Source organism: Vulpes lagopus, chromosome 6, assembly GCF_018345385.1.
Source record: "Vulpes lagopus strain Blue_001 chromosome 6, ASM1834538v1, whole genome shotgun sequence".
Classification (NCBI taxonomy): domain Eukaryota; kingdom Metazoa; phylum Chordata; class Mammalia; order Carnivora; family Canidae; genus Vulpes; species Vulpes lagopus.
This window is the reverse complement of record NC_054829.1, coordinates 78,851,975-78,863,984: the sequence shown is the minus strand read 5'-3', so window position 1 is coordinate 78,863,984 and position 12,010 is coordinate 78,851,975. Positions and strand designations below refer to the sequence as shown.

General features: G+C 34.5%; 1 protein-coding gene across 3 annotated transcripts in view; it reads right to left on the bottom strand.

Moving 5' to 3' along the window:
• BMP2K (BMP2 inducible kinase) overlaps positions 1-12,010 on the bottom strand; it is a 116,109-nt gene that overhangs the window by 59,314 nt on the left and 44,785 nt on the right. For 2 of the 3 annotated variants that reach the window (XM_041759935.1, XM_041759937.1), the window contains exons 2-4: positions 8,054-8,172; positions 6,226-6,331; positions 1,017-1,159 (exon numbers count right to left, since the gene is read on the bottom strand). In XM_041759935.1, coding sequence (XP_041615869.1) covers positions 1,017-1,159; positions 6,226-6,331; positions 8,054-8,172 — 368 coding nt within the window. Of the gene's footprint in view, positions 1-1,016; positions 1,160-6,225; positions 6,332-7,618; positions 7,680-8,053; positions 8,173-12,010 lie in introns of all 3 variants that reach the window. The other variant, XM_041759938.1, reaches the window with a different exon arrangement.

Genomic DNA, 12,010 nt, shown 5'->3' with positions numbered 1-12,010 from the left:
CATTCATTCATTCATTTATTAAATATGTATTGAGACCTTGGCTATGTGCCAGGCATCATTCTAAATATTTCCATGTATCACTACAAAAGGGAAAAATCCCTACCCACATGGAGTTCACATTCTAGTGGAAGAGAACAGAAAGTGAATGACAGGGATAATACATAAGCAAATTATATAGTACAAATTATATAAGGTAGCAAGTGATAATAAAGACAGAGCAGGGTAGAGAGCAGAAATGTTAGGTTGTAACTATAAATAAGGTGGTGCAAGACAGAACTCACTAAGAAGGTTAATCTGAGCAGAATTGAAAGCAGGATGAAAGTTTAGCCAAGGGCTATCTGGGCATATAGCACTTTGAGAAATTTTTAAAATCTTAGTGTTTGCCATCAAAGAAGGCACCTATGGTTTTAAATAATATATATAATTATATCTTGAGCAATATGATACCAGGAATATTTAAATCCTCTGTGGGGACTTTTTCCAATGTACCAAGTAGGTACCCTAAACAAGAGATCAGAGCCAAAAAAAAACTAAGACCTTAAAGACAATCACCACCAAATTATAGTAAATTATAGAAAATTATAGTAAATCATAAATAAGTAAGTAAAGAGACCCATTCAAGTTTGCCTCCAAAGTCTCAGGAAAACATTCTGATACTTAATATGGATTACAAGAAATAGAAGGAGAGCTGAACTGGGAGAGAACAGTGTAGAAGAACATTCAACCTGCATTAGTGACGTTCACATTTTTGCTCACAGAAGAAGCCTACTATGTACAACAGAAGCAGAGTAGAGAGCACAAAATCCACTTCTATAGCCATGCTAGAAGAATTCAGGGTCATGGAAAGCATAGTTTCTATTCTACAGTCTTTATGTGGCCTCAGAAAATGTAGCCTAGGACAGAGATCCTTCTCAGTGCTGGTAATAAAACTTAATGTAGATGAAGATAGTCCAGAACATTTTAATGCTAAAGTTTAAAATACATGAATCAATCCATAAGTAGTCTAAAATTCATACCTTCAAATCCCGGTGAATTATTGGAGTCTTACACTGATGCAATCTTGCAACAGCTTCACAGGTATCGCAGAATATCTGTAATACTTCTGCTTCCATAAAACCTGTCTGCAGCTTCTTATTCATCTGATTCACTACCTGCCCAGCTAACCAAAAGAGTAATTTTGAGAAGACATATTTCTAGTAAAGAAAGACTACCATGAAGAAATTAAGAAATGCCTGTACAGTCTCAGGTAATGGGCAATTAGCTTTTTCATAATGCTCATGTAAGGAGCCTTACTATACCATAGCATATTAATTCAATGACATGCATTTTTTTCATATTTTACATATCTGAAATAAAAATATCTTAAGATAGATGCTATTAGCCATTTTTTAAGATTTTAACATCTCTGAAATCAAGATATAACCTTATAATTGATGACATAATGGATTTGAACAGTTATTCAACACTGTGCTATTAGATAAACACTCCTGAGCAAAAATAAAGTTTATATTATCATGAAATTTATAATCCAAAGGCAAAGATAAACATTAAGCCCCTAAACAAATAAATACACATAATTTTTATATAATAAGGATAATATGAGAGCAACCTAAATTTAAATTGGTGAAGGAAGATGGGGAGGAGGGAGTGTCAGATAAGGCCTGTCTGAGGAGGTGATATTTATGTTGAGACTATAGGATGATTAGGAACTAAACAGGCAGAGATCTGGAGAAAAGCATGCTAGCAACAGCAAGCAGCATAGGGAGAGAGCTTGGGAAAAAGCTTAATAATTCCGAATAACTTAAAGGCAATGTAAGTATGGTCTAAGAAGCAGGGAAGAGGTAAAGTGACTTGAAACTGACAAGACAGCTACCCATCAGCCATATTTTAGATTTTATTTGAAAACCAGGGAAACTTCCTGATCTAGCTTTTTAAATCTCCTTGATTGGGGAATGGGAGAATCACAAGGGTGGAAATGGAAAGATAGGTTAAGAGGCTTATACTCTAACTTAGGTAAAAGGCAATGGGCGGAATAATTTACTAAACTCAAATAGTCATACCAATGAGCCCTGACAGGATGATGAGATATTACATACACCACAATAATCAATAGTCTAATGACAATTCTGAATTATTAAGAAAAAATTTACTATCATATAAGAACACAAGTAAATATGTGATTCATTCAGAAAGCATTCTAATAAAAATCAAGTGTGAGAATTTAAAAAGACAAATTTGATATATATCAACTTGAAACTTCCCTTTGACGAGGTGGGAAAAATGAATGTTTACTATTTTGTAATCTGCAAGATGCCGACATGCCTGTTTCTTTTATTATCACTGCCTAAACAGCATGCTCATGTATTTTCTGAATTACATGTGTTTCATTTTAAATTTTTAAAGCAGGAAAAAATATCAAATTTTAATTATCAATCCCCATTTTCAGAATGCTCAAGTATATTTGGTGGCAATTTATTCAGAGTATCTCAAGAGTGAGGCACCTGACCAGGTAGCAACTTCCTCCATCCTTTTGTATGTTAGACAAGGAACTTGTTTTAACCAAAAACTAAACAGAATGAAAAGTGTTTTATTAGTGCTCATTCACATTCTTGAAATATCATTTCCCAGCTAAAGAAATCATAACCTTGAATTCAATGTTAAGTTTCTCTTCCAAACTTTCAATGTTCTAAAAGTAGTATAAATTTTAAACGTTAATCCTCTTTATTCCATTCTGAGGTCTTGAATCACAAAATCCAAGTCCCCAAAGAAAGCTAAAAGCTGTATTTGAGCTGCATTTCAAATGTAGAAACAAATAAAATGTCATTATTCAAAACCAAAGTCCCCTAAAAATTAAAGTTAAGGTTATTCTAATGAGAAACAAACAAACAAAAAAAAAATCAGATTCAGAAATCAAATAAGGTATAATTGTATTGCTACTATCTTTATGAGATAAATATCCCCAGGACAGCTTTACAGTGCCAGGGAAAAGGATGAGAAACACATGAAACAGAGCCACTCCAACTAACCCCAGCAAAACCACTGGCAGGTGAACAAGCCCAGCCAAAAAGAACAGTGTCATTCCACCAAGCTCAGTCTATAATGGATGAACCACTGATACACAAGTAATAATAAATGACTGTTGTTTTATGCTATTGAGCATGTTCTACTCAGATCCTCTGGATTCCTTCTCTAGGATATAACTGCCCACTTAGAGGGTACATTCTAATCTACACCACATGCAGTAAACTTATTAGCTGGTGAAACATTTGAAGAAAACTTCTAACATAGAAAAGAAGGCATAAAAGCAAACGGCAAAAAATTCAGAAAATAAAAACACAAGGAACAGAAGAAGATTTTTTAAAAACTATAATCACTATTGACAACAAAAGACTTGCATCTAACACAAGAGCAAGGTGCATTTTTTAAAGATTTTTTATTTATTTATTCATGAGAGACACAGAGAGAAAGAGAGGCAGAGACACAGGCAGAGGGAGAAGCAGGCTCCATGCAGGGAGTCTGATGAGGATCACGCTCTGAGCCAAAGGCAGGTGCCAAACCGTTGAGCGACTCAGGGATCCCTCAAGGTGCATTTTAACAAAGAACAACATTAAGAGAACAAAGGGTTCCTGGAAATTACGAATAACACAGCAGAAATACAAAAGTCTATAGAGGAGCTAAAAAGATACATTTAAGAAATGCTCCCAACATAAGTAAAATTGTTAAAAAGAGAAAATTAAGGAGAGAAAAAAACTGTCCAAAAATAAAGAGAGCAAAAATGACCTATAACCAAGGTACCTATATCTGAGATTTTAGAATGCTAGAGATAAGGAAAGATTCTAAGTGTCCATGGAAAAAAAGGGGCCACCTAAAAAACTAAAACTAAATGATGCGTCAGATTTCTCAATAATAACAAACACTAGAAAAAAAAATGGAATAACACCTTCAGAATTCTACATCAAAATTATTTCTAACTTATAACACTTTGGTCATCCAAACTAAAAATTAAAACATAAATGTAGAATAGAAATATTTCATATATGCTAGGTTTCAAATATGTTTCCTTCCATAATCCATTATCAGAAAGCTACTGAAAAATGTACTCTATTCAGAGGAGGTAGTTAAAAACAAGGAGGGAAGCATGAGCAGCAGGGAGTCCAAGATAGGAAGATGGCAAAGGGAATTCCCAGAATGACAGCTAAATGCCATTCAAAATTAAACAGAACTAAAGTCTCCCAAAAGGATGTTTCTATGGAAGAAAAAATAAAGCACAATATTTAAATGTTTAAGCATACTGCATAAAGATTTACACTTGCATTGGGGAATATGGGTCTAAACCACTAACATATATGAAGGAAATTAGGCAAATAAAAAATGGGGTAATTATTAACTCCAAGAAAAAAATTTTAAAGTACAAGAAAGAAAACATAATTACAGACTACTACATATCAGAGTTAAATGGCAAACAAAATAATTAAACACAGATTATTAATTTAATCTAAAAACTAAGAACATACTACTCTGACAGTAAAATCCTCACTTTTATTTGGAGATCCTATCTAAAACATAAAAAACAGAAAGAGCACTAGCAAACTTTCATTTAAGAGCCTCCCCATGCCCAGAATCACACACTTCTCTGATTTTCTATGTTCCTTTTTTTTCATACTCTAAGATCTCATTAAAACTGCAAATTCTCTTCTACATAATGAAGTGTAGAAATATGAAATTAAATATGAGAAGAAATATCTCAAGAATTTTTAAAGCAAATGCCTCTGAGGGATGGGGTAAGAGGATAATGATTTAGACACAGCTTAACAGAACTATTTGAATTTTTAAAACATATGTGAATTACTTTGATAAATATAAAAATTTCACGTGAGTCAGCTTACTAATTCAAACTAGATAAAATTTTTTTTTTAATTTTTTAAAAAGCAAAAGAATGACTTCCTCAAAATAATAGCTCAGATCATACTCCTTTACTTTAAAATAAAATTTGTCCCCTGGTGCACCCGGGTGGCTCAGTTGATCAAGCGTCTGACTTCTGATTTGGGTCAGGTCATGATCTCAGGATCATGATCTCCTGAGATTGAGCCACGATCAGTCAGGCTCTGTGCTCAGTGGAGAGTCTGTGATTCTCCCTCTCCTTCTGCCCTTCCCCCCTCCCCACTCTCACTGTCTCTGTCTCTCTGTCTCTCTAAAATAAACTAATCTTTAAAAAATGAAAATTAAAAAATTGTCCCCTAAAAACTGAAGTTCATTTGGTTCCCCTTTTAAAATGTCTTCTGGATGACTATTAATTAAACTCCTATGATTATGCCAGATTCAATTACTTTTACAAAAAATAGCCAAGGTCTATCTTTACAAGTAACCAACGGCAGGCTACTCTATCCAGCTAAGATTTAGCACTACAAATGCTAGAGCTCAGAAGAGTAAAGAACATCAGTATCTTCTCCTTAAAGAGATCACAATATTTTACAGTATGAGATAAAAAGCCATCAGGAAAACATCTGTTTTTTAATATTATATTTGGAAATAAGTTACCACTATATAATAAGAGATATTATAATACTGATTTACTTCATTTCCCCTGTCCTTCCCTCCTTACAAAACTAGAGTAAATGAGACTATATTTTTTCCACCACCACCACCAACATCCACCTCCACCATCATTCAGGAAATGGCAAGTGTTCCTAATATCATAATTAAAAATCACAATTGTCCTCAGAGAATCTAAATACAAACCAAGGCCCCCTAGAACCCAAACTGCCAGATACAGTCTTACAAAAGAACCCCAAAGACTTTGAAAGTTTATAAGTATTACAAATCAAAATGCATCTAAATTAACATGGTTAAGTGCTGGAAAAAAATCTTACAAAACTAATATTGACACAATACACTCTTCTTTGTTGGACATTAAACATTTAGGGAGAATGATTATGTAACTGCTCTTCACCTGTTTGGATTTCCTGTTTTAAACCAACAGCGTTTTTTTAATTGTCATTTACATACTCCCATCATCACTGCAGCAAGGATAACTAGATTTTGAATATATATTTTTTTAGATTTTAAATATTTCTTAACAGCATTCCTTAATTAGATAATTAAAGCTGAGATTACAATAAGTGTCTAGAATCAGGTGACAGCTGCCCTAGAAGAAACCAAGACACGTACTAAAACATTTTAAGGGCAATTTTTTTCAGTATAAAACAAATACAGAAAAATATTTACCTCGACAATATTCCATTAAGATAAGCACTTCCCATACATTATCACTAACTGAATTAACAGCACAGTCCAAATAACTCACAATGTTTTTGTGACCAGATAGTTCTTTCTGGAAAAAAAAAAAAATTAGATAGATAGATAGATAGATAGATAGATAGATAGATAGATATAGATAGATAGAAAAACATACATTTTAAAGCTCTTAATATTGGCAATGGTTTGAAGTCTAAATTAATATATTTAAAGAATTTCGAAAAAGTATAGAATCTGACATATTTCAAAAAGATTTCTACAAGGTTTCAATAAAAACTTACATGTGGCTGCTATTTTCTAATAGGCAAATATTCAATGAACACTAATTTTTAAATTCAATCAGGAAGAAAGAGATGGTTCACTCAAAACCAACAGTCTCCAAAAGTGTGCAAGATAGTCCTTTGGGACTCAAGAATATCAGAACTTTCATCTAAAAAAAAATTTTTTTAATTAAGCTCTAGTATTTATGAACTAAAAATTAGTCTCATTTGTTTGTTTTGCCTGCAACATATTATAATTTATGTGTACCTAGTTAAGTGAACTTATGAATGTATATACTTTAACTAAATAACCTACAAAATGAACAAGTAGTTAAAAAAACTTCTATTAAGAAACCATAAGTTATAGATAATACTAATAATATAAGCATAAAGAAATAAGGAAAAAATGGCAAATCCTACACTTTTGTTCCTGGTGTAAGACAATCATTGCCATATAAGGTTAAAAATAATAATCTAATCAATTCAGTCTGGAAATTAAAAAACAATTATCAATAATACTTTTTAAAATAAATTTACATCTAGTATCATTAATAAACCTAGTTTTAACTATGTAATTAGGCAGCAGAACATGTGAGTAATTCACAAATACATAAATATAATGGTAAATGGGCAACAAAAAAGTTGGAAGACCACTGCTCTAAAGAGCTAATCTCCCTAAATTATCTTGTTCAAAAGCACAGAATTTGAGTGTTGCTGCTACTGATGATGACTATATTTTATGTATCAAAATTACACAAATTCTATTAAAAGGAAGAATTATGGTACAATAGTATCATACCTAGACTCAAGTTAGAGAACTCACTGTAAGAACCCCTACTATCGTGGGGTAAATCTCTTCACCCTTTTAACTGATAGCCTTTCTAAAAATTAAAAGCTTTTAAAAAGCAAGTCTCAAAGCCTAATCAACTCTAGTCTAACTAGGGAATAGGAAGAGTAAAAGCACAATCTGACATGTCATGATGTATAAATGTGCCTATCATTGAACAAAAGGGATCAAAATACATGTTGATTAAGATATTGATATAAAATAGGAAATCTCCCTCTTTGGTGGATAAATAGGAATGATACTAACAAGCACTTACATGAATGTGGAAAAACTGCAATTCTCGTACATTTTTGGATGAGAACAGCATAGGGATACGGCTAGGAAGGAATATACAGAAGGCTTCAACTATATCTGTAAGATTTTAATGCTTAAGTTGGGTAGTACATAAACTAGTATTTATTACATAATTCTGTAATTCTTCTATTCTCAAGATATTCCATAATTAAAATGTATTTTTAAGGGGGAGGAGGTAGGCAGAGCAGTGTACCTGCTGAACTATAATAAGGAAGACAGGAAAAAGCAGAAGGTGTTAGCTATATTTAGCCCTATATAGGACTATAAAGAATGCACTTCAAAGGTTTTCTAAACGTGCATAAACCAACAAGCAGCTTACTTAAAGGCTGGTTAATATTATAGTGCAAAATCAAAAGAAAATACACCAAATTTCAAATGGAATTACTCTTTCACTTACCATAATTGTAATTTCCCTTTTACAAATGTTGAGGTCTGGCATGTTATTGACATACATTCGTTTCAACGCATGCCGGATTCCACCATGTGTCCGCACAAGGAAAACGGTGGAGAATCCACCTAGAAGAACAAGTACCAATTAATTAAAAAGAATCAGAAACTACTATCAAAATCGTGTAATATCACTGAGGAGCTTAATCTCAGCAGGAAATAAACTGGCTGCACACAAATATAATAGTAAGCAACTACTTTTTTAGGTTAAAGGCCAAAATACTGGCTTCCTACACCAATCATAAAGCAGCACATAGAGAATAACACACTTCTGAAATGAGTAAGCTTCCCTTTAAAGGTGAAAATGCTAAAATTTCATTTTGCACAGCAATACTTCTTACATAATACATGGAAAATTTCACCACATAATTTTATTACTATAGTTTGGCACATACTTACTAGTGACTGCTTACCCACTAGCCTCCCCCTCTCTGTGATAACAAAACACTGATGTTATTTGAAGCATCAACAGGATCAGAGGGGTGGGTCCCCCTCCAGTTCCAGGGAATGAACCAACAATGTTATAAGGTGATAATGGGAATTTCATTTCCTCTTGTCAGTATCTGATTTAGAACCAGATATATAATCGATTTTGCTTTGGGACATAAGGGAAAATTGGCTGGGGAATGTAGGAAGACTGTCCACCTAGAAAAACAGAAAGACTTGTGAAGAAGGCCATGCTCTTCCTCTGGCTTTTGGATTTTTTTTTTTTTTTTTTTTTTTTTGGCTTTTGGATTTTGTTATATATGATGTTTAGACCTATCGCAGCTATCTGTGGCCATGATGGACCAAAAGGATCAGATCAAAAATGACCCAGAACACTGACATAATAAGTCCACTGAATTAGACAACACTGGAACCACCTCCTTCTTAAATGATATAAATGTCTTCATTATTTATGCCACAGTTTTCTGGAGAGTCTGTCAATTGTATCTGAGAAAGCAAATCTGAAACACATTGCTAGGTATTCTAAAGAACAATTAACTTCTATCACATCCAGACTTCCACCTGAAGTTTTTAAAGCTCATCCTGGTAAAGGATATTATGTTGCCTAATGTAGTTTAAAATTTTTTTTTTTTTTTTTTTTTTTTTATGATAGTCAGAGAGAGAGAGAGAGAGGCAGAGACACAGGCGGAGGGAGAAGCAGGCTCCATGCACTGGGAGCCTGATGTGGGATTCGATCCCGGGTCTCCAGGATCGCGCCCTGGGCCAAAGGCAGGCGCCAAACCGCTGCGCCACCCAGGGATCCCCCTAATGTAGTTTAAAATAAAAAATGATGGGGATCCCTGGGGGGCGCAGCGGTTTGGCGCCTGCCTTTGGCCCAGGGCGCGATCCTGGAGACCCGGGATCGAATCCCATGTCGGGCTCCTGGTGCATGGAGCCTGCTTCTCCCTCTGCCTGTGTCTCTGCCTCTCTCTCTCTCTCCGTGTGTGACTATCATAAATAAATAATAAATAAAAAAATTAAAAAAAGATTAAAAACACAAAAATAAAAATAAAAAAATAAAAAATGATGTGTCACTTTTATCAGTTTGATAGCCTGTACAAAGCAACATACTAAGCAATGCTAAGGCACCTGCACTCTGACTCAATGCAAATTAGTCAAGGAAAAGTTAACTACTAGGGATAGATGATAAGGGAAAAAAAGAGTTCCTAAGACACTCCAGAATCAGTATGGATTCAATTTGGGGCCTCCATGTCCCCTGCTGCAATTCCAACAAACTGCAAAACTCTCACCTTGTAGATCTGGATTTCCATGTAAACAATGTAGGGGAAATCAAATCACCTGATTCACAAGGTTGTTACCAGGAAAGAAAAAGATGATATTTGGGAAAGGTATTTGAAGTAAAAGCTCTAACAATGCAAGGAATTTTTTTTAAAGTTCACTTAGCATTAATTTTAAATGTAAACATTAAGAAATTAGTAGCACTAATAAAGTAATACTTCAACTACTCAAATTTTATTTAATTTTTTAAAAATTCAAAAAAATGCTAAAAGTTAGATCCAAGTAAGGAGGTAGTATGAGATCAAGATAAATCATTTAAACAGCATTTGTTTTGAGATATTTATCTAGAGATTCGCATAGAATCATGCTTCCCAAACACAGCTATGCATCAAATTGCCTGGTGAGCTGGTAACAGACAGAAAGAAAGAATGAATTTATCTTGAACAGTTTTCCAAGTTCTGACCCCAAGTCTGAATCAGAAAGCTCCAGTCAGACCGTGTGTGTGCGCAGCTAAAAAGTCCCCTATACTTTACATTACTCGACTTGTTTATACATTCTCTAAAGTATATAATAATGTACACTGGTTATTAACTGGGGAGTATTAATGGACAGTAGTCTCCCAGTTAGTTCTGATGTACACCCTACTTAAATATCCTTTGAAACAGAGATTAAGTTACGAGAGTCATGGATCCTATATATTCATTCTTAACCACCCACAAAACAATGTAATTTTATGCCTATAAATTAAGGAAAATTTTTAAGTTTTCATAAAACTTCTATCCCTAAGAGTTAAAGTTTGATAGATTCACTAATGTGAAATTAGACATAGATCCCACCAGACATTAAGTTTTCTAAATAGAGAGACAATGTGTTCATCAACAGATTTCTACATAAACAAAGTAAATAATGGTCATGAAGAATGCCTGCTTTGAGAATGAAAGGGAATAATTTAGTTATATTTCTGCAAATATTATATTTGCCAGCATTTTCTGATTATTAATCAGCTTATATTATTTGTTTGAAGAATGCACTTAGTGGGAAGTAATTAGTTAAGACATTACAGTAATCCAAGAGAGGAACATCATCTGTTTGCCACCAATCCATATCTACCACATTCTTCAACACACATTTTTCCTCAGAGAAATCATTCACGATCATTCATCAGTCCCTCAAAATTTTTATCTAGAGTTTTGACTACATTATCATGTATTTCTTTCTTATAATAAATTTATTTTTTATTGGTGTTCAATATACCAGCATACAGAATAACACCCAGTGCTCATCTGGTCAAGTGACCCCCTCAGTGCCCGTCACCCATTCACCCCCACCCCCCGCCCTCCTCCCCTTCCACCACCCCTAGTTCGTTTCCCAGAGTCAGGAGTCTTTATGTTCTGTCTCCCTTTCTGATATTTCCAACACATTTCTTCTCCCTTCCCTTATATTCCCTTTCACTATTATTTATACTCCCCAAATGAATAAGAACATATTATGTTTCTCCTTCTCCGAATGACTTACTTCACTCAGCATAATACCCTCCAGTTCCATCCACGTTGAAGCACATGGTGAGTATTTGTCGTTTCTAATGGCTGAGGAATATTCCATTGTATACATAAACCACATCTTCTTTATCCATTCACCTTTCGATGGACACCGAGGCTCCTTCCACAGTTTGGCTACTGTGGACATTGCTGCTAGAAACATCGGGGTGCAGGTTTCCCGCCGTTTCATTGCATCTGTATCTTTGGGGTAAATCCCCAGCAGTGCAATTGCTGGGTCGTAGGGCAGGTCTATTTTTAACTCTTTGAGGAACCTCCACACAGTTTTCCAGAGTGGCTGTACCAGTTCACATTCCCACCAACAGTGCAAGAGGGTTCCCTTTTCTCCGCATCCTCTCCAACATTTGGGGTTTCCTGCCTTGTTAATTTTCCCCATTCTCACTGGTGTGAGGTGGTATCTCATTGTGGTTTTGATATGTATTTCCCTGATGGCAAATGATGCAGAGCATTTTCTCATGTGCATGTTGGCCATGTCCATGTCTTCCTCTGTGAGATTTCTCTGCATGTCTTTTGCCCATTTCATGATTGGATTGTTTGTTTCTTTGGTGTTGAGTTTAATAAGTTCTTTATAGATCTTGGAAACTAGCCCTTTATCTGATATGTCATTTGCAAATATCTTCTCCCAT